Source organism: Muntiacus reevesi, chromosome 2 (genome assembly GCF_963930625.1).
Source record: "Muntiacus reevesi chromosome 2, mMunRee1.1, whole genome shotgun sequence".
Classification (NCBI taxonomy): domain Eukaryota; kingdom Metazoa; phylum Chordata; class Mammalia; order Artiodactyla; family Cervidae; genus Muntiacus; species Muntiacus reevesi.
The window spans coordinates 128,582,500-128,602,345 of NC_089250.1; the positions used below are offsets into that span (position 1 = coordinate 128,582,500).

The following is a 19,846-nucleotide window of genomic DNA, read 5'->3' on the forward strand; positions in this document are numbered from 1 at the left end:
AAGTCAAACAATTTCATTGGTTAAGACTTCCTTACTTATTCAGAGTTACTTCTGGATAATTGTACATTGAAAACAAAACAATATGTAATTCTAGACATTTTTCAGTGACACTTTGTTTTCTTATTCAAGGCTATTTAAGCATGATAAATTTTGTTGAACATTTACCCAAATTCAGACTGACATGTGGTTTCCTTTCACCTAATCACTCAGGATAATATTATCACAAAGAGAATTTTAAAACTGTATTGCATACTATTGGGATCCATAAAAGTATCATGCTTGTTTGTCTTGAAGGGAAGAGTGAAGTATATTTCTCATTTCTCAACAAATATAAATCTTTCCCAAGCTTGCAAATTTTCTGCTATCAGTCTGTTTACTTGCAGTACTGACAAGCTATTTAGCTGATAACATAATTGCATGGTATTTGCCAAGAGATATTTCTACACAAAATAGTTACCATGGGGAAACCATCTTGAAGACATCTCTGAAAATGAGCAAAAACATAATTTCTTTTGTAAAAAGAGGGGGGAAAAAGAAAGATTCAGTATTTAATATCTAATCCATCAAATTTGTTTAAGATTGGAGTGATAATGGAAAAAATAAATATTTATTTCAAAGGAAAAATATTTTCACAATAGAAGGAAAATTGAATTTTATCACAGACACCTGCAAAGAGCTTTCTTACTGTCAAATTTCAAGGATCCAAAACAAAACTAATCATGATCATTTGAACAATATGTATATTTGTTACAAAGGCTTTGCAGAATATTGATGAAACAAGGTCTTTTGGTTGTATATATATTGAATAAGAATTGAATCTGTGATCATAGTGAATTACAGGATATGGGTAAATCTCTGAAAATTCTAAATAGTTTTAAATATAAAATCCAGAGAAAAGCATGCCCTTACAAACTGAATTATAAAAATATAACATAGAAAATACATAGAAATAAAAGATCTGTTTTCTATAGTAAGCCAAAAGCTGAATACAAGCCATAAAGTTTGAAATACTTAAATGTATATACAATTCTGGATAGCATTAAAAGGAATTTAAAGAACTTGTCCAGGATAAACAGATGACTTAAGTCATGTACTGATTGTACTTTTAGATAGACTGTCTTGCACACAAGTAGAAGAGAGAGTGAAGGAGATTCTCCTATGAAGGAAGGGGACTGTATTCACCCCTGGTGTGTTTGCCTATAAAGGAGGGTACAGGTATGGAAGTAGGCAGGAACAGATGGAAGGACCAGAAATGAATGTCCATCTACAAGGGCTGAAGTTATTAGGAAATTCAGTGAGTCTTGGAATATAAAGCTAGAATGTTCATGTTTCAGAGTGATTTCTTCCTCTGAGAAGGAAAGAAATGTTCCTATCCCAAAATAATATAGGAAAGAGGATAGATAGAAACCCAATGCCCAGTACAAAGGTCAGTCAGTCAGTTTAGTTCAGTTGCTCAGTTGAGACTGACTCTTTGCGACCCCATGAATCGCAGCACGCCAGGCCTCCCTGTCCATCACCCACTCCCAGAGTTTACTCAAACTCATGTCCATCAAGTCGGTGATGCCATCCAGCCATCTCATCCTCTGTCGTCCCCTTCTCCTCCTGCCCCCAATCCCTCCTAGCATCAGGGTCTTTTCCAATGAGTCATCTCTTCCCATGAGGTAGTCAAAGTATTGGAGTTTCAGCTTCAGCATCAGTCCTTCCAATGAACACCTAGGACTGATCTGCTTTAGGATGGACTGATTGGATCTCCTTGTAGTTCAAGGGACTCTCAAGAGTCTTCTCCAACACCACAGTTCAAAAGCATCAATTTTTAGGCACCCAGCCTTCTTCACAGTCCAAAGGTGGCATTTGCTAAATCATGAACACCTGATAGGCAATGAATTGCCTCTGATATTCTATGGTGACAGTATTAATAGAGTCCTTGTTTTGATTTGGTCAAAAGAGCTGTGACATGAGGGACCAGGAAGTAGTTCAGGATTCAAACAAATCAGAAACTCTAAACATTCCAGTGTTTACAACCTCTTTCCTTCTGTTGCTCTGGAGTGAGGAGATTGAGTAAAAGACAACTTCAATGGACCAACGTTGTCTAATAGATTGATTTTCAGATGGCTCCAAAGCTTTGTTCATAGTGATTCTAGTGGAGGTGATGGAATCCCCGCTGAGCTATTTCAAATCCCAAGACATGATGCTGTGAAAGTGATGCACTCCATATGCCAGCAAATTTGGAAAATCAGCAGTGGTCACAGGACTGGAAAAGGTAAGTTTTCAAGCCAATCTCAAAGAAAGGCAATGCCAAAGAATGTTCAAACCACCACACAACTGCACTCATCTCACATGCTAGCAAAGTAATGCTCAAAATCCTCCAAGCTAGGCTTCAACAGTATGTGAACTGAGAAATTCCAGATGTTCAAGTTGGATTTAGAAAAGGCAGAGGAACCAGAAATCAAATTGCCAACATCTGTTGGATCACAGAAAAAAACAGGCGAATTCCAGGAAAACATCTACTTCTGCTGCAATGACTATGCTAAAGCCTTTGACTGTGTGGATCACAACAAATTGTGAAAAATTCTTAAAGAGATGGGAATAATACCACACCACCTTACCTGCCTCCTGAGAAATCTGGATGCTTGTTAAGAAGCAACAGTTAGAACTGAACATGGAACAACAGACCGGATCAAAACTGGGAAAGGTGTACATCAAGGCTGTATATACCACTCTGCTTATTTAATTTACATGTAGAATACATCATGTGAAATGCCAGGTTGGATGAAACACAATCTGAAATCAAGATTGCCAGGAGAAATATCAATAACCTCAGATACACAGATGACACCACCCTCATGGCAGCAAGTGAAGAGGAACTAAAGAGCCCCCTGATGAAAGTGAAAGAGCAGAGTGAAAAAGTTGGCTTAAAACTCAACATTCAAAAAACTAATATCATGACATCTGGTCCCATCATTTCATGGCAAATAAATGTAGAAACAATGGGAACAGTGACAGATTTTATTTTCTTGGGCTCCAAAATCACTGCAGATGGTGACTTCAGCCATGAAATTAAAAGACACTTGCTCCTTGGAAGAAAAGCTATGACCTACTAGACAGCATATTAAAAAGTAGAGACATTACTTTGCTGAAAAAGGTCTGTCTAGTCAAAGCTATGGTTTTTCCAGTAGTCATGTATGGATGTGAGAGTTGGACTATAAAGAAAACTGAGCACTGAAGAATTGAACTGTAGTGTTGAACTGTAGTGTTGGAGAAGACTCTTGAGCGTCCCTTGGACTTCAGGGAGATTAAATCAGTCAACCCTAAAGGAAATCAGTCCTGAATATTCACTGGAAGGACTGACGCTGAAGCTGAAGCTCCAGTACTTTGGCTACCTCATGCGAAGAACTGACTCGTTGAAAAAGACCCTAATACTGGGAAAGATTGAAGGCAGGAGAAGCGGACGATAGAGGGTGAAATGGTTGGATGGCATCACTGACTCAATGGACATGAGTTTGAGCAAGCTCCTGGAGATGGTGGTGGACAAGGAAGCCTGGCATGCTGCAGTTCATGGGGTCGCAAAGTGTAGGATACGAATGAGCAACTGAACCAACTGACAGGTGGCTCGAGGGTAAGGAATCTGCCTGCCAATGCAGGAGACGCAGAGGTGCTGGTTTGGGGCGATCTTTTGGAGTAGGAAATACAACCTACTCCCGTATTCTTGTCTGGAAAATTCCATGGACAGAGGAGTCTGGCAGGCTACAGTCCAGGGTGTCACAGAATCAGACACAGTCAAGCACAGCACAGCACATAATTGATTTGCAGCATTGTTAATTTTGGGTTGCAATTATATATATATATTTTTTCTAAATTATAATTTCTAAATTCATTATAGATTTTTATAAGATACCAAATATAGTCCCTATACTATACAGTAAATATTTGTTGTTTATCTGTTTTATGTACAGTGGTGTGTATCTGTTAATTTTATGCTTCTAATTTATCCTTCTTCCTGCTTCCTGACTGGTCATTATTTTTTATGACTTTCTACTGTTCCTCTTGAGATTGGTTAGCCTGGAGAAAATACCCAATTAAGGACCATTACCTTCAAATGTTACCCTCTGTTCTATTCCATACTATCAGATTCTTAATAGTATATTCTTTCTAATATATATGCACCTCCATGTTTAAAGAATGTGAATACATCAAAAAGGGTGTGTCATGGGGCTGAATCAGATAATTTCTTAAACCATCTGTCTATTCTGCTGTTGTACAGAAATAAAACTAAGATGTAATATATTTCTACTAAAAAACAAAACCAGAGGAAACAAAAATTCTACAAGCCTGGAGACAAAAATAGTATCTTAAATAGTAATAATTCCTATATCTATGACTCTCATGGCTTCCCAAAAGTCACCCATTGATTTCTGGGACTCCTGAGAAAATGCTTTACTTACATACACAATTTAGTAATTTTACCCTTCAGTGCTTATCACATTCTTCCCTGGCTGCCAAGGCAAATGAGACCAGGCTTGCTATTGCCACGCATCTCCCAGTGCAGTGTAACAGATAAGCCTTGTCTATACTAGTTACTGCTAAGCAATGTCACCATTTTCCAATTCCATCATTACTATCAGCTGCTATCTCTACCCTGATGAATTGGCTGCTACATACTGGGAGCAGGGACACTCCTGATATGTGAAATCCTCAACACATATTACTACTCTGAAAACTTTAATTCACCAAAGTCATATGGTACTCCAAACACTAATAATTTGTGCCTTCAATATATTGTCTTCACAGCATTTCATGATCTATTTTATAGAGCACTAGCCCCTTAAGACGGTGTCTTGAGGGGTGTCTGGGTGTCTCATATACAAAGAATAACATGGACAAATTAGTTTGGGAAACACCAGTATGTATAAAAATAAATGTTTCTGTACTGTAGGTCTTTGTATAGGAGACTTGAGTATTAATATACTAGCGTATGTTGTGAATATCAAGAAAAAGAAATGTAATTTCCCACAATCTATCACTGCATTTCTCTTAATTTGTAAAGTTTCTGATAGAACTAATCTTCCAAAGAATGCAATTTAGGAAAAAATTTATTAGGTTTTAGTGAAAACAACTATTTGTGGGGTTAAATACTGAAAAAGCTGTTATTTAAAATATACAAATAAAACTGCTACAACTCTCTTTAAAAAAAGGCTTTATAAATAAACTTTTAAAAATTATCTTCAGGGAGATAGATTCGAATTATGCAATGCTTAGAAGCTTGTCAGATTGCCAAGATAAAAGTATAGTAACTAGTTAGAAGAGTTCTTAAAACTGTAAAATATTTTTGGAAAGAGATATTTAAAATTTTATGTGTGGAATTTTAATGAAAATCCTACTCAAGTCATTTTATATATACTTTTCTGATGACTTTGCCAGTTTCCCTTTTTCTCACCTCCAAGTATCAGAATGATGTCTTCAGAATCTGATGTGAGAAGAAAAATGTGAGAAAGTGTTAGTCGCTCAGTCGTGTCTGACTGTGCTCCTCTGTCCATGGGATTCCCCAGGCAAATACTGGAGTGGGTTGTCATCCCCTCCTCCAGGGGATCTTTCCAACCCAGGGTATCAAACCTGGGTCTCTTGCATTGCAGGCAAATTCTTTACCATCTGAGCTGCCAGGGAAACTCAGGATCTGGCATACTGGAATTAACTATTAGGTCTATCTTTTATTAGCTGGATAATTATGAACAACTTAATTTCTCTAAGCTCCAGCTCCTTATTATAAATTAGAAATAATGATAATAACTAACATATATTTTAGACAAACTAATTGAAATGATAAAATTTAACATACTTAACATAATGTCTGATATACAGTGAAAAATAAACCATACATACATGCATACACATATATAATTATGATGCAGTTTTTAGAAAATCTGAGATAAGGTGGTATGATTAGAATCTTCTCATAGATTCAAGCTCAGAATAGATACATATTCTCCCAATTGGTTTGCCTTGGAAATGAACTGAGATCATTCTGTCGTTTTTGAGATTGTACCCAAGTACTGCATTTTGGAATTTTTTGCTGACCATGAGGGCTACTCCAGTTCTTCTAAGGAATCCTTGCCCACAGTAATAGACATAATGGTCATCTGAATCAAATTTACCCATTCCCGTCCATTTTAGTTCACTGATTCCTAAAATGTCAATGTTCACTCTTCTTGTCTCCTGTTTGATCACATCCAATTCACCTTGATTCATGGACCCAACATTCCAGGTTCCTATGCAATGTTGTTCTTTACAGCATCGGACTTTACTTTCACCACCAGACACATCCACAACTGAGTGTTGTTTCTGCTTTGGCTCAGCCTCTTCATTCCTTCTGAAGCTATTTCTCCAGTCCTCCCCAGTGGCATATTGGACACCTACTGACCTAGGAAGTTCATCTTTTAGTGTCATATCTTTTTGCCTATTCATACTGTTCATGGGGTTCGCAAGGCAAGAATACTGAATATACATGCTTATACTTTGGCCGCTGGATGCAAAGAGACCTTGGATGGGAAAGACCCTAATGCTGGGAAAGATTGAGGGCAGGTGGAGAAGAGGGTGGCAGAAGATGAGATGGTTGGATGGCATTGACTCAGTGGACATGAGTTTGAACTAACTCTGGGAGATAGTGAAAAACAGGGAAGCCTGGCATGCTGTGGTCCATGGGGTCGCAAAGAGTCGAACACAACTTAGTGACCGAAAAACAACTCCCAATTGCCCAGCGTCATGACTTGGAAAAAATTCCAGAAACTTATCCACTGCTTCCTCCTACATTATCATTCTAGTTCAGAGAAATTAGATGGGAGTGGAATTTTATATTAAATTAGTGGCTTGTCAATATTGTATAGTGTTAGTATCTTCTAATTTAACCATCAATCTTGAAAGACTGTTTTACCTGCCAACGTGCATAAGTAATGAGGCAGTTGCTCAGATAACAGGGATACATCCTATGTGAAACTTAAACTCCTTCATATGTTTTCCCATCACATCCTTATACTTCCTCCTTCATAACATTCATCACACTTGATAATATTTTTATTTGCTTTCTGCACTAAATTATAAGCTACCAGCAGGCACTTTATCTTTCTTGGTGGTAACCATATCTCCAGCATCTAATGTACTACCTAATACAGGGGAGCTCCATCAATGTTTGTGATACTGAGAACTATAGTGTACACTTTGCTTCTTGTGGCAAGTGTACCATTGATTACCTTATGTTGGGAATAATACTATCACCTAAGATTCTAGAAAAGCTTTAAACTTGAAAAGCAATACAAAACAATTTTAGACAGCTAACAAAGAAACTTCCAGTACAGGTTTTTATCCCCGCTCCCCCGACCTCGCCAAAAATGGTTGAGATAAGATTGTGACTTGTGTTTAAGAGAACCCCATGCAAAGTAGAAAAGGAAAGATTTGTTTGTTTGGAGATGGGGCCTTTTTGACCTTATGTGACAGAATCAAAGGAGAAGGGAGAGGAGTCAGAAAAACAAACAAAGAAACCAAGGGGGAAGAAAATGCAGAAGGCATACAATGTAAGAAACAGCAACAGGAACAACAAAAAGAGTGTGTCTGGTACTGGGAAACAGAACTAGTAACAGGCAAAGGGAAAAAATCGACTGTATCCTCTGCCAAGGAAGAGGAGGCATCAGTTCCATAAGCCTTTAGGTGTTTCAGAGGCAAAGTAGCTGACGGCCCTAGGGCTAATGCTAGACCCTAATGGACGACTAACAGAAGCCGTTCCACCTGCTGGCACACACCACCTCACCTCCTGATCTCATTACAGAGTGTGCATAAGAGTTTGAGATGAGGGCTGCCATTCTCTATATTATCATTTAACAAAGATGATGGAAGTATCACTGGTTAGTACTCTTCTATCAAGTCCAAGCCTCTCATCTAGAAGAATTTTTAACCCATGATTCCAGACATCAAAAATTGTATCATCTCTCTTGTTTTTAAAAAGAGAACCTGCCATTAATTTGTAAGTTCACCAGCAATTTCTTATGCTCCTGTTATACTCATTAGAAAAGGTTGCTTAAAATCTACTCTGTGGTCTGCCAAAGCAGAAATGACTTCTGTGACTATTCTAACTTGAATTTAGAAAATAAATAAACATATTTTCTTCCTCTTAGATAGCTGTACATTCAGGTGCAGTTTCAGTTGCTTGATATGTGGGAGCTAATTATGCTAACTCATACAACTATTTTTTTCCTAAGAAGATCAAGGCTTCGTTCCAGTTGAGAACCATGGTAACATTCAGAATACTCTTTAAAAACATGAAAAGAAATTTTTTGTTCAGAACAACAAAAATTATAATCACAGAAAGCAAACTGTTATAGGTCTTGATAAAATTGCTAATGAGGACAGAAAAGGAAATTTTCTTTTGGCCAATCATGCCCTCTAGTGGAATGATTGACAACAGGAAAGAGCTTGCTTTTGGAGAGTGGAGCTTATCCTTAATTTGCTGCATAGTAGAGCATTTGTACAGAGGCAGATTTATATACATTTTTCTTCAAACATCCCCTAGAGCATAAATATAATGAACTATTGATTATGCTATTTGGCATTGTGCATTTCAATAAATTCTCTCATCTGAAATAATGCATTTTGTAAGAACTGTGCACTGGCTACACAGTTTAGCCATGGTGAAGGATTGTAACCTCAAAACATGTACAGCGTGCCAGAAAAAAGATATAGAGCTACAGTGACAGCATTGATTTATTCTCCATCCTGTCAATGGCAAGCAGATAAAGGAGGGATACCAATTTACAAACTTAGGTTTCTGTATAATCAGTTTATGAAGCCAGATTATAAAAATGTCCACTGTGTGTTCAGTTAGGAGGTGAGTGACCTGGTGACTATTTTCCAAGACAACAAAAAAGAAAAAGATGTTACTGTACTCAGCACTGTTAGCAACTGTATTGACATAACTGAGAAAAAACATTTTTTTCTCCCTGTAACAGTCAAATTAATCCAAAACATACCTGTAACATTAAGATTTTTAATATCCCCTTGGAGAATAAAGGAGAAGAAAATTCATAGGAACGTACTGAGTTTATGTGATTTGGGAAACTCACGTACAGAAAAATCACAAAGTTGGATTCCTTTCCTAACCTTTAGAAACTATGATTTAGGGGGCACAAGAGGAGTTCCACCCCTTTGCTTATAAGATTCACTCATTAAAATAGTTAGCACTCTTGAAAATAGCAGGAGGAAATGTGCATGCAAAAGTTTTATACATTTACCCCATGCCTGGAACCTGAAGATCAATACATTCCACTGTGCTCATTATAGAGAAAAAGCTTCCTAGGTTTATTTACTTGTTCAGATTCCAAAGCTCATCATATATAAAGGAAGCCTTCTTCATTGTAGAGGTTGTGAATACTGCATGTCAAAACAGGTAAATGGTGTACTTTTTGAAAATTTCTATTTTGCTTATAGTTCAACATCTCCAACTTTTATGAGTCTGCAGGGTTTTTCAGATATACAACTCAAATGTTAGCTCTACTGTGAAAATCAAGCTCAATTTGATTGCAGTTGTTTATTATCCAATTATCCTGGCCTCTTTGCAAAAAAGGGTGTTTATAATCAGCTAATTTGTGTATTCCCAGTTTACATTGTGCAAAAAAAATTTTGTGTCAGAACAAATGCCAAAGACTGCGTAGAAAAATCAAGTGACAAAAGGATGACCTGGGGAATAAAGTAACTAACAAATTTAGTTTTGAGCTCAAATATGCTTGAGTCAGAGTATCCAAAACAATGCAGGGTATAATAATAATTTTTTTAAAGTAAATTTGAGAAAGATAAATCCTCCAGGTTAATAAGCATTATTTTTAAGAAAAAAGGATTTGCAATTCTCCATAAAACCTTAAATTTTTGAGAAAAAAGTGACCTGGCTCTCAAGAGACCAGATTAATTTGTGGCTTTGCCAAACCAGTAGATTAGTTTGGCAGATGTCACTATGCTATCTTCAGAATCAGTAATTTTACCTGCCAAATGGTAATTAGGTGACAAATTCAAGAACGTCTTTTTTTTTAAGAATATCTTTTTTTTGTTTTGAGTCACCTTAGTAACCCCAGTGGTTAGCATTGGGTCATAAAAATGGGAGGAACATCATAAATGTCATTTAATGAATAAACATGAATAACTCATATCACTGAATTGTGAAAAGTTAAAAGATACATATAAATCACTTTGAAAAAAATCTTTAAATAAATTAACATGATTTCTGACTAAGAACGTCTAATCCTATGTGTCATTGTAGTGTGCTACAGGGAAAACATCTTTTAATCATCTTATGTTTGTAACAATGTAAAATGGCATCAAAGGATATCTCACAATTTGCATCTGAAATGCTCTAATCATCCTATTATGCTAAATACATAAAGAATTTGCAATTGCAATGGAAACATTAAAGAGCCTTCTTTAAAAGCAACAACAAAGCAATATATATACATACATATATGTATATATGTATATATATGCCATCTTCTACACCTGTCTCACAGAGGGTATTTTTATGAAATGTGTTCCTACTTTTCAAAGTTCAAAACTACATCATACCATTAGAAGCATCTTTAGAGAAAATTTCAAGTGTCATTACAATATCTGAAAGCTTTTTCTGGAGGCACATGGATTGTAAGACAGGTTGTTTACTTGAGTGGAATAAGCTTTGATAGAATGGGGTAGGCATCATACTCCTTAATATTGTATAGGGATTCTAGTAGTTTCCTCTGGTGTGCCATTCTGAAGTGAAGGTAATGAAATTGAGAGGATAGAAGGCTGACAGTGGCAAATGGGTTGTGTGATATGAAGAGGTAACCTGGTTCAACAGAAGCACTAAACTCCTCATTTTATCTTCCAGGATATGAATGATTACCCTCCAGTGTTTAGTAAACGAATCTACAAAGGAATGGTTGCTCCCGATGCTGTCAAGGGTACACCGATAACGACTGTTTATGCTGAAGATGCAGACCCTCCTGTAAGTTGAAGACACTGATTAATACTCTGAACTAAAGGGAGAATATTTTAACACATAAATGACCCAGTTCCCAAGACAGCACAATGAATCTGTGTGTTCCAGTCTATCCACTCTTTTCCATTTGATGCACTCTTGCCTGTTGCACACACAGGTACAGACCATATTTCAAATGATTATTATCGAACTTAGATAATCACTATAATTCAATAGTTAGTGTTTGTCAGTTTATCTAATACTAATGATGAATATGTAATATAGAAAGAATTATCTACATTTGCAATAAGTATAATTCAGTTTCTTTATTTGGAACATAAGTTTAGTTTAGCCTAGATAAGTTTTATCCTTAAGTATTTTCCATCTTATTTACATTTCATTAGCAAACACTAAATCAACATATAACAATATTACATTGAATGTGTTAATTTTGGTAAGCTAAAATTGTCTTGCTTTTAGAACATATTTCATAGATTCTCTTAGATGTCCTAAATTGGCTTCAAGAAAGAGGGTTTCTAATTAAATTATAGCAGAAGTGAGGTAAATTTTCCTTAATATCATCTCTTAACGTATTGAAGATAGCATATAAAACTAATAGTACTTGTATAAAAATGCTTTCTAGAAATAACAGTATTTTAGGTATTAATTATTCTCATAATAGTTGGATGATGAAGATTTGAATTTTTTATCTTGAGTGAACTTGTAGTATAAGTCAGTAGCTGATAAATACTAGAAAAATATTAAAGTATTAAATAAAACCATTTTAGAAAAGTAAGAAAATAGATAAAGACCTCAATTTTATAAGTGACTTAAAATTTCTGTTTTGTGTTGCTAATATAAGCAGTATTTATGTAATGCTATTTATTTAATAACATATGAATGGCAGTCATAACATTTTTCAGCTTCAGTTATGACAAGCCATATCATCTTTTGTGACTGTGAGGTCTTAAGAAATAATAATGTTAACATGAAAGCAATGACCTTTCACTCAGAAGTTCCTTTTCTCAAATGTATTAAAATGTCCTTGAAATTGATTTATTGAATCTTGGGAAATATAATAGGCAAAACTTCAGAGCCTTGAACACACCAATAGAGATGGTGAATGTGAAATTGTGGTTTGTCTGTTTAAGTAAACTGTCAGAGGAACAAAATATTTTAAAATTAGGAATACAGTTCAATTCTATTCAAGATATGTGTTTTGAGCACCAGCTCCATAGTGATCACTGTGCTAACCAGGTTTTGCTGTCCAGAAACTGACAATCTCACAGGGAAAACAGAACTGCACATAGAAACTGTAAAGCACTATGTAAATGTAGGGGAGGAATAATTTTCCTTTCTTCCCCTCTAAGTTTTCTGGCTGATCTAATGATTAAATTGGCATAAGACAGATTAGCAAGAGGAAAACAAATTTAAATTTGTACATACAGGAGCTCATAAAAATATAATGCTTGAAGACGTGACTAGAGCAGACAGCTTTTATCTTTTAGACCAAGTACTAATACATCTGTGAAGAACTGACAAGATGATGCGTTTGGACTTGGTGTAGTCATTTAGTAAAGAAGTTATGAGATTTGCTTACATGGCCTTGTCGTCCTTGAATTCTCTGTCTCTGGCAGTAAGGATTTCTCATTCTCTTGGTGTAGAGAGGATACCTTTCACGTGGGAGATTTATGTCCTGCTTTCAGGGAGACAAAAGAGTAGAAGTGTCCTCCTTATACTGACTGTCTCTTAAGTAACTTTAATTCAAAATAATCAACATGCCCAAGTGACATATTTTGGGCAAAGTGCCCTGAACCCTCTCCTAAGCAAATACAGCATCTTAAAATACTTATATTTCTAAGAAATTTTCATTAGCACAGAATTCAAGATAGTTAAGTTTCCTGACATTAATGATGAGATTCTAAAAGTAGACCTGCTGCTCACCTATGTGGGACAGACCTCAAAGTCTTAGTGCGGGTGGCAAAATCCCTACTTCACTTTTGTCACTTGTGACTTTGCAGTGACTTTCAGTCACTGTGCTGATGTGAAAGAAGCTGTCTTGTTCTGTTGTCTATTTTCTAAATAAGTCATATTACTTATATCAAGTATTTACAGAGAAAGAAGTTCTTTTCACTTCCTAAAACCTATTTATGGAAATTTACCAGACTCAACTGCCATAGTAAAGAAGCTCTTAGGCTTGTATTCCCAATAGTATTTTTTAACTTTTAATATCTAATGCTGTCTTTTCAGTAGATGAAAGATGGATGCCAGTTGTCCAACCGGAATACTGAGCATGTATCTTTCAGTTAGCAAATATTTTATGAGACTTGGTTTTGGTCCTGGAAACAGTTTCAGCTATTGGCATAACTAGTATTCAGCATTGAATTTTCCATCATTGCTACAAATGGTGTCCCTTAAATTAGCATAGTTACAATTTGGCTGTATCTACAACAATCTGAAATAAAAGATAATTCCATGAAATTTTTTAGAAAATATCAATAAAAACTATATCTTTCAAAATGCTATGATTGATTTTCACTTTTATTATTTTATATCAGTGCTATAAATACAGAATAAGTATTTTTTGGATGAACTTGCCAACTATTTCTGTTCTGTTAGTATTATAAATATTTATTCATTAAAAGAAGATAGTTTCAGTTTCATATCTGTCTGGGATCTTAAGTCAGTTTCACTACTTAGGGCTGTGATTAGCTATAGGTGACACTATGTTTATTCAATGATCTCTCTTCCAAACAAGAGGGTAAGGTCCTTGAGGGCAAGAATCAAAACTTAATCCAATTTGTTTTTTCCCACAGTTAACCATGTTTGGTACTTAGTAGAAACATTTGTTGAGTAAATAATCAGTTATTTCTATGCTCTTCAGAATTGACAAAATGTGCCAGACCTTCAGAAATTTAGTTATTTGTGAACCTGGACAAATTTCTTCTTGTCTCCAGGCCCAAGTATGGCCATTTGAGATCTGTGAGAATTAAGTGAAGAAAGGCAAATGTAATGCTTAGTGCTGCTTCTGCCCTCTCATATAAGTAGGTATTGTTACAATTCTGCAATGATAATTTGCATCTCTAGAGGTTGGCAACATGCTTTTCAAGGCATCATGTTTCTTGTGAATGAAATGAGAATCACCCATTTTAAACTAGAAATAGCAACTGCAAAATCTTTTGAAGTATCAGATGGAGAAATGGGTAAGATCTTAAAGCCAGAGAGAGCATTGCTGCTGAATATAAATTAAGAATTATAAAATGTGTGTTGTGCAAGCCTAAAGTGATCTAGAGAGGAAAAAAAAGTCTTCTAGGAATTTTTTTCCCTTGAATTAAAATTGTTAGGACTTTTATTTTCTGTCTTGCTTTTGTGACAGCATTGACATCATGTAGTTCACCAGAGACGTGTATGGTGAATGACTGATCATTTTGAATATTAAAAATTGCTAACCTTTTCTTTCTGCTCGCCAGAGATTTCTCATTCCAAACTGTCAACGCGACAAAACTCCAAGTGTAGTGTTCATTTGCATATATTTATTCTTTCTGAAGCTGTGGGCCAAACCACATGATACAAGAGTCTCTTTGTGGACAGGGTACATGTTTCACAGTATAGTGTCCTTCATTAGCAAGTGGACACAGAAAAATATGAATGCATACATTTTGTTCATTTCCAAGAAGTTATGAGGAACCCACTGAGGAGCATCTTCTCACTGTTGTGTCAATTCTTCCCTTTTAATACATCTGAGGAATTTATAACATTCTTGTTTAAAGTAAATCAGTATTTAGATCATGTTTAATAGGAGCGATTTTGACAAACTTTCTTATTTGCATATAGTCATGTGAGAAATATTTATGTATTGAAGACTTCTTTTTTAAGTTTTGACATCAATATACAAAGTTAATATGCTTCATGAAAAACAATCTTGTAGCTCTCAATAGTAACCAGCTTTAATCAGTGAGTGTTCTCACTACACTTTTATTTTTTCAGAAGGTATTTTTATAAAGGGATAATAATTGCATCTGTGAGGCAAATTTTTCCCTTCTGCTGAGATTTTGAGAGCTATATTATCCTTTCAGAGTTCAGACAACCTATCTGAGAAATTATCTTTAAAGTGATTTCACAGGTGGCTTTAATATCCTTTTCAATCATCTGAGGACACTTTTGTTGATCTCTAGAGAGTAAAAAAAGATGGTCAGGTCAGTTTTTCTTTTCTATGATGTGTGACTTAGAATGTCATCATGTCACCAAATAATGCCAGGTAATTATGGTGATCTTCTCCAAATGCTTAACCCTCCACATAATCATTCTGTTGCAATCTATTAGCAGAAATCAAACAGTAAAATGAAAACAGCAACTGTCTTTATCCATGATTTGCTGCTTGCTGGCTTTGTGTGCAATAGTTAAAACTATTCAAGGCTAGGAGTGTTATAAGATTGTATTTTTTATCACCAGATAATATGGCTATTCTGTATCATTTTCCATTTGTATCTCTACAGATCTGTTTGTCATCACTCACCACATACTGGTTGGTGTTGTTTTGCTCTATTGATTTAGGTTATTGCTAGCAATGTAGTGGAAACTCTGGTTTTAAAGATCAGTGCTTGCTAACCACACTTGCTGACCCTGGAGCATGTCAGGGGAATGTACACAGCTCAGTGGGATTTTTTCCTTCACAGCAAAGCTGTAAGGGAAATAATCAAGAACTATTTTCACAATGCATGTCAGCTTGTGAAAATTGAGATGAGGTAGCCTAACCTGAGTCCCTTTGGTCTCACATACTTAATTAGAAAAAAAAACTCATACAATGAAACAGTTGGGACTTCATCTTTAGAATGACAATGGGTTATAATTAAATTTTAAGCTGTAAGTGAATACAAAGGCAAAGATTTATGAGACAGTTTATACATGATTAAAGTCTTGCTGTTGTTCTTCAGTTACTGTTTTGTCCGACACTTTGTGACCCCATAGACTGCAGCATGCAAGGCTTCCCTGTCCTTCACTATCTCCTGGAGCTTACTCAAATTCATATCCATTGAGTCAATGATGTCACTCAACTATCTCATCCTCTGTTGCCCCCTTGTCATCCTGCCCTCAATATTTTCCAGCATCAGAGTCTTTTTCAATGAATCGGCTCTTTGCATCAGGTGACCAAAGTATTGGAGCTTCAGCATCAGTCCTTCCAATGCATATGCAGGATTGATTTCCTTTAGAATTGACTGGTTTGATCTCTTTGCAGTCCAAGGGACTCTCAAAAGTCTTCTCCAGCAGCACCACAGTTCAAAATAATCAGTTTTTCAGCACTCAGCCTTCTTTATGATCCAACTCTCACATCAGTACAATACTACAGGAAAAACCATAGCTTTGACTACATAGACTTAGCAAAATGATGTCTCCGTTTTTTTAATACTGTCTAGGTTTAATACTGCCATAGCTTTTCTTCCAAGAAGCAAGAATCTTTTAATTTTGTGACTGCAGTCACCATCCACAGTGATTTTAGAGCCCAAGAAAATAAAATCTGCCACTGTTTCCATTTATTCCCCATCTATTTGTCATGAAGTGATGGGACTGGTTGCCATGATCTTATTTTTTGAATGTTGTGTTTTAATCCAGCATTTTCATTTTCCTCTTTCACCCTCATCAAAAGGTTCTTTAGTTCCTCTTTGATTTCTCAATAGAGTGGTATCATCTGCATATCCATTAATGTCTAGAAAAGACTTATTTAAGTGTGTTAAGACTCTGTAATTTTCTTCTGCCTTGTGCATTTTAGTTTCTTTTTAAGAACAATTATATTCTTAACTTTACTTGAGGTCAATATTAAATTTAACTGCTTTGATTGCAAGTATTTTTCTTCTAATTAAAAAACTGCCGTGCATACCAGGGCTAACAAGACAGTTTTCTTTTGTTATAAGTAGTAATATCTATAAAATTAAGGGTTTTTTAACCTATACAAAAGTGTCATCTGCTTTTGTGTGTGTGTGTGTGTGTGTGTGTGTGTGTGTGTGTGAGAATAAACCTCAGGGGATTAGGATCCCAATACACTGCAACAAAGGAAGTTCCCAAGGGAATTGACTGAACTATATCAAGCTCTCATGATCCCCTGGAGTAAGAAATGGCAACCCATTCCAGTATTCTTGCTTGGAAAATTCCATGGACAGAGATGCCTGGCAGGCTACAGTCTATGGGTTCACAGAGTTGGGAATGACTGCACACACACACACACACACACACACACACAACAAGTTCTTGGGCTCACATAAGTCTCCCTTATAACTTAAACAATGTGTTTTACTTTGAAGTACTTGCCAGAGGAAATGGGGAGAGATGCTCTGAAAGAGTATCTTAACTTCTTATAATCTGAATTCTTGACTTTAATACCCTCAAAGCCATTCTGCTTTTACTTCCTTTCATCACCTACTTTACAATTCCTCTGCATCCTTGAATGTGTAAGCAGTAGCCCTGCAGTCAAACATGCACCTGGCACAACATAGGTACTTCATAGTACTGTTGAATCATCTGCTCAATGAGAAGGCATTTATGGTGAACTTAACAAATAAGAATATGACAAGTAGAGCCATTACAGTGTTGAAGGAAGGGGGACTCCTTCCAGGGCCCAAAACTGGGCGCTTGTCTAACACTTGGAAATGAATTGTACGAGGAGACACATGTGCTGACAAAGCAAGAGATTTATTGGAAAGGGCACTCGGGCGGAGAGCAGGGGGTCAAGGGAACCCAGGAGAACCGCTCTGCCACGTGGCTCGCAGCCTCCGGTTTTATGGTGATGGGGTTAGTTTCCGGGTTGTCTTTAACCAATCATCCTAACTCTGAGTCCTTCCTGGTGATGCACACCTTGTTCAGCCTAGGTGGATGCCAGTGAGGATTCTGGGAGGTGGTAGGACATGTGGTGTCTCCTTTTGACCTTTCCTGAACTGTTCCAGTTGGTGGTGGCTTATGAGTTCCATGTTCCTTACCAGGACCACCTGTCATAAAACAGCTCATGCAAATGAATTGTTACCATGGTGTCTGGCCAGGGTGGGCGGTCTCAGTCAGTGTGCTTCTCCTAACAACAGTATGTAAAATAAATGCTAGAAACAGGAAGGTGGATGTGACCTGGGGTGGTCTGAGCCTGCTCTGAACTGGAACTCAACTTTTTTAAAATGTAGGAGATTCATTTAAGTGACGGTAGTAGAAGTTGGCAGAGGAAATGGATCCAAACATTTGAGTTAAAAATATTTTTCATGTGTTCTTGAATTTGTGTAACATGATTTGAACTATGTCTGATTCAATAAATATTAGTTATTTAAAGTAACATCTTAGAATCATCTTAGAGACTCATCTGTAGTTGGGAAATATGACAGATTTGGTTTTACAAAACTTATTTTATTATGTAGAAAATGGAAACTTACTAAGAAGACTTACAAACAGGGTAACGAGAAAGCAAAGCTACATATTAAAACAATGCATTTCCTGTGTTATGTAGTATTCATTGGATAAGATGATAAATGAAAACCAGGAGATAAATTAGCAACGATTGCTTTCATTTCATTATTAAAAAAACAAGATGGACAATGGAAATTTAGAAAATAGAAATACTTAAAAGTCATTGAAATGAAAGAATTAATAGTGATTGGTCAGGAGGTTGAAGATCACAGACAGAATAAAAACACAATGAAAAGTGAATCAATGAGTTTTTAGCTGGAGTGATAAAGATATTCGTTATATTAGTCAATATAAATGAGGCAGATAGAAAACTATTTAAGATGGCAAATAATGAAATAGAACTAGGAAAGATTAAAGTGATTCAAAATAATTTCAAGATATCTAAATGCAGTCATCTACTGATAGAAATTGTCTGATTTCCTTCCCCGAGCAAGGAAGCTGAGAGGACTCAGTCAGGGCATGGCTAGTGAAGGAGTCCTACTCACCACTAGCGGTGCAGTGGATACTATTACTCACCCAAGACTCATAGTGCCAGGGCCAGCAGGAGGCTCATCACTTTATCAGAATTATAGGTTCATTAAGCTAAAGAAAGCACAGCACCTAGTGCTAAGAAGAGCCTGGAGGTAGATGGCAGGATAAGGCCAAGAATTCTTTGCACAGGTAAACAATACCATGAAGAGTCCTGCAGCAGATATCGGGTTGCTGCAGCTGCTTTGATCTGATGCTAGAATGGAACAGATAGAAAACAAGCAAGTACAAGCACAGGGAAAAAATTATGGAAGAGGAGACACCTAAATAGAAGCGGAAGCGATGAGAGTAAATAAAATGCTTCAAGAGACAAAGCTTAATCCCATGAAAGAGAAACTTGGAAATAAATCCTCAGATTTTATTCCTACCCTTTTGAGGATGGGCTGGGAGCTGAAGTGTGGAAAGAATCAGAGGGGAAAAAACAAAAACAAAACAAAAAATTAAGAGGGTAAAAGAGAAATCTGCCAGTGGTGTGGTGCCAATGAAAAGAAGAAATTTTCAAGGCAGAAAAGGAAATTAAATGGTAAAGAGTTTTGTTTTTGTTTGTTTGTTTTTGTTTTTCAGACAGGGCAAAGAAAATGCAGTCAAGCTAAGTGAAGGACCTTAGTTCTTTTGATTAGAAACTCATGAGTAACCTTCATGGTAAATTGGCCTTTCTCTCCTACAACTTGCTCACATTTTAATTTTCATGTGTGTGAGTTACATTGGAGTGTGACATTTATATAGAGATCAATTTTTTCTGTTTGTTTTTGAGACTATCAAAACTTTATTTTTATAGTTTATTTTTTGATATTTTTAGTTATATAGTTTTATAGTTTTTATAGTTTATTTTTATATTTTTCTTTGAATTTCTTATGTGCACTCTCCATAGAAATGATCTATGGAATTTATGTTATAGTT

At 36.1% G+C, this 19,846-nt stretch overlaps 1 protein-coding gene across 14 annotated transcripts in view; it reads left to right on the forward strand.

Annotated features, from left to right (window-relative positions):
* The window catches only part of PCDH15 (protocadherin related 15), a 767,128-nt gene that overhangs the window by 557,850 nt on the left and 189,432 nt on the right, over positions 1-19,846 (forward strand). For all 14 annotated transcript variants that reach the window (XM_065919987.1, XM_065919986.1, XM_065919983.1 and 11 more), the window contains one exon: positions 10,892-11,008. In XM_065919987.1, coding sequence (XP_065776059.1) covers positions 10,892-11,008 — 117 coding nt within the window. The remainder of the gene's footprint in view (positions 1-10,891; positions 11,009-19,846) is intronic.